Consider the following 1,465-nt stretch of genomic DNA (forward strand, 5'->3'; position numbering starts at 1 on the left):
TGCCCAAACATTATGCCCATTTTCTGCTAGTTTCTCCACCAGCTGGTTCTGATTGGGCGTTAGTTTGACATGACTGAGGTCCAGAGGAGCAGGTTTGTATCCGCTGCTCATCACATAACTGACCAATGAAAAGAATAATATGAAAACAAAAACCTTAACCATTAAACAAGACCAATACTGCCTGGGTGCGTTTTGAGGTTTGCATACGTTTTGGGAAGTTTGATCTTCCTCAGATTCTCCTCTGCTTTCTCATCTCCCATGCCTACATGGCATCCCAAAGCTAAGAGGGTTCTGGAGAGGTCAAGGAGAAAAAAGTTGGCGAATAAATTGTATAGACAGATGGATGCATAAGCAATGAACTTCAGATTTTTGAGATTCAACAGAAACTCACTTCAAGGTCTCTCCAGACATCTGGAGGTTATAATTCCTCTCGGGTTCCGGAAGACTCTGAAAGTCCACCAGACACGGGTGCAACTTCTTATTATCATCCCTGAACTGAGAGAGAGTTGAGTTTGCATGTTCTTTTGTGCTTGCGTTGGTGTTTATTTGTAAAAGACAGAGACAGACAGCACTCACCACTCCATAGATCCAACCCTGCTCAATTCGGGTCACGGCCCAGAGCTCATGGATATTTTCTGCAAGCTTCTCTCTGATCCGCTCCAAATGAGGAAGTAGAACAATCTACAAATGACATTACACAATACATACACTGACCGCTGAGTCAAAGAGTTTTTGGCAAGCAACAGCGGAGTTAAAAAAAATGTGGTTAGTTTAGTTTACCTGGGCGGTGTCAACAGGACAGGGAGTGAATGAGGTGTGCGTGAGGGACTGCGTGGGGCCCAGCAGGTTTCTGACTCCACTAAAGTCATGTTTATACTCCTTAATGGGCTCAATGCGCATTCTGTCTTTGGGGAGAAGAGCTTCATAACATGGTGCATAACCAGGAGGGGGCAAGAACTTAAAATCCCCATGGTGACCACCCAATAGGAAGCGAGCTCTGAAAAATTAATTAATCATATTTTTAAAATGAAAACTAGTGATTTTAGTTTTCATTTATAAATAATTGTCTCTGTTTTGATAATATCAAAATTTTTGGGGTCGGTAAGATTTTTTAATGTTTAAAAAATGTCTCTTATGCTCACCAATGCTGCATTTATTTGGTCAAAAATACAGTAAAACTGTCACTTTGTGAAATATTATTACAATTTAAAATAGCTATTTATTTTAAAATGTAATTTATTTCTGTGACGGCAAAGTTGAATTTTCAGCAATCATTGCTACAGTTTTCAGTGTCACATGATCCTTCAGAAATCAAGAAACATTTCTTACAATATTTTTTTGTGGAAGCTGTGATACATTTTTTTTTTTAAAGATTTTTTGATAAACTTCAAAAGAATAAAATAGAGTAAACAAGTATTTTGAAGCATTATAAATTATTTTAACATAAATTTTGATACATTTTGTG

The 1,465-nt window shown here is 37.9% G+C and overlaps 1 protein-coding gene across 1 annotated transcript in view; it reads right to left on the minus strand.

Moving 5' to 3' along the window:
* Positions 1 to 997, minus strand: part of LOC107578587 (ryanodine receptor 1-like) — a gene marked incomplete at both ends in the record, with an annotated part of 5,903 nt that extends 4,906 nt beyond the window's left edge. The window contains 5 exons of the mRNA XM_016264532.1: positions 10 to 118; positions 208 to 291; positions 392 to 495; positions 577 to 681; positions 781 to 997. Coding sequence (XP_016120018.1) covers positions 10 to 118; positions 208 to 291; positions 392 to 495; positions 577 to 681; positions 781 to 997 — 619 coding nt within the window. The remainder of the gene's footprint in view (positions 1 to 9; positions 119 to 207; positions 292 to 391; positions 496 to 576; positions 682 to 780) is intronic.
* Between the last annotated feature and the right edge of the window lie 468 nt (positions 998 to 1,465).

The sequence above is a fragment of the Sinocyclocheilus grahami genome, unplaced genomic scaffold (genome assembly GCF_001515645.1).
Source record: "Sinocyclocheilus grahami isolate Dianchi unplaced genomic scaffold, SAMN03320097.WGS_v1.1 scaffold11025.1, whole genome shotgun sequence".
Taxonomy (NCBI): domain Eukaryota; kingdom Metazoa; phylum Chordata; class Actinopteri; order Cypriniformes; family Cyprinidae; genus Sinocyclocheilus; species Sinocyclocheilus grahami.